Source organism: Apis dorsata, unplaced genomic scaffold (genome assembly GCF_000469605.1).
Source record: "Apis dorsata unplaced genomic scaffold, Apis dorsata 1.3 scaffold_77, whole genome shotgun sequence".
In the NCBI taxonomy this organism is placed as follows: Eukaryota; Metazoa; Arthropoda; class Insecta; order Hymenoptera; family Apidae; genus Apis; species Apis dorsata.
The window spans coordinates 1,115,949-1,117,480 of NW_006263375.1; the positions used below are offsets into that span (position 1 = coordinate 1,115,949).

Consider the following 1,532-nt stretch of genomic DNA (forward strand, 5'->3'; position numbering starts at 1 on the left):
AGAACTTTGGCTCCTCGTCGTTCTTGTTCTTCGTGTATATGCGCACCGTCGCCGTCCCCGTTTTCGGCGGCTCCCCTGGAAAATTGGGCCTCGCTTAATCATCGCGCGAGAGAGCTTTCGTATCGAACGAAGCGTTACAGATAAACACGAAAGGTTAGAAATAACGAAGGAAACGCCGTGTGTTTGTTTTACCTTTGTCTCTGGCGGTGACGACGAATTCGTAATAAGCGTTGTTGTTATCCGCGTCGAGCTGCTTATTGTTGACTATGATCCCGCTCGAGTCCACGCTGAAGTGGTCGTCCGACACCAGATACTCTATTTCCGCGTTTGCACCGGAATCCGCGTCGGTCGCTTTCACTTTCAGTATACTTGTCCCCAACGATATATCTTCGTCCACGTTGTGGGCTTGGTAATCGGGCAATTCAAATTTCGGCGCATTGTCATTCACGTCGGAAACTCGTATGGTCAACTGGAAAAAGTTGAAAATTTCAGCCATTTCTTTCGAGTTAATTAATAATTTCATCCCATCGTTTCCCCTCCTCCTCCCTACACGTATTAATTAATTTATTAATTAAAAAGGATAATACTTTTGTTCACCTCGATGCTCAACGTTTAACGATAATTCATATACATATCTAAATATGTACCCTCGTTTTCGTATCGTTAAACTTGTATCGCGTTATCATTTAAATAACAAACGTAACGCGCGATAATTTATTCGCCCAAAACTTTTCAATATTCATATTTATATTTATATCATTTGTAATTTTCATACGAGATAATTTAAAAAAAAAAAAGAGAGAAATTAATATGGATATGGCAAATGGTAACGTATCGAAATGTACCTCAACGGACGTAGAGAAACCACCCGAGTCCTCGGTGGCTGTAACGATAAGGGAGTAGATGTGCGGTTGACGAAGATCCTCGAAATCTAATTCCTTCGCCAATTTTACAATGCCGGTGGTCGGCCCGATATTGAACGTTCCCGCCGCCCCTTGCCCTTGTGCCTTTAGGGTGTAACGAATCTCACGATCGGCGAACGACTTTGCCTTCACCGATATGATGCTGAAAATGTAAAAATTGGTTAACGGGAGGTCGCGGGGGAAGGGAGAGGAGACAACTCACTCGGAGTCCTTCTTCTGGTTTTCCGGTATCTCGGCCTCGTACGCGGTCATGTAGAATTGAGGCGCCCGTTTCCCACCTACGATCGATAGTCGTTCCTCGGGAGTCGACTGATAACGCCTCTCGTCTATACGCCCGTTCTGATCCTCCGCTTTCACGTACAGAACGTATTCCATGTCCAACTGAAAGAGATCGGTCCCCCGGGTGCGCACGACGCCGGATCGCTCGTCTACCTCGAAACGGCCACCGGCTGCAAACCGAAATGAATTATCGTTCCTTCTGAGAGCGATGTTTCGCGCGGAAATCTCGTGGATTTCAAACGTGATGGCAACACGCGTTTTTGATCGATCGAAAGCGACGATTTTGCGCTTCGATCGCTGCAATCGTTTTGTCTTTTTTTTTTTTTTTTT

The 1,532-nt window shown here is 45.5% G+C and overlaps 1 protein-coding gene across 1 annotated transcript in view; it reads right to left on the bottom strand.

Annotated features, from left to right (window-relative positions):
* LOC102676313 (neural-cadherin-like) overlaps positions 1-1,532 on the bottom strand; it is a 13,958-nt gene that overhangs the window by 8,492 nt on the left and 3,934 nt on the right. The window contains 4 exon segments of the mRNA XM_031508203.1: positions 2-75; positions 193-469; positions 846-1,065; positions 1,126-1,372. Coding sequence (XP_031364063.1) covers positions 2-75; positions 193-469; positions 846-1,065; positions 1,126-1,372 — 818 coding nt within the window.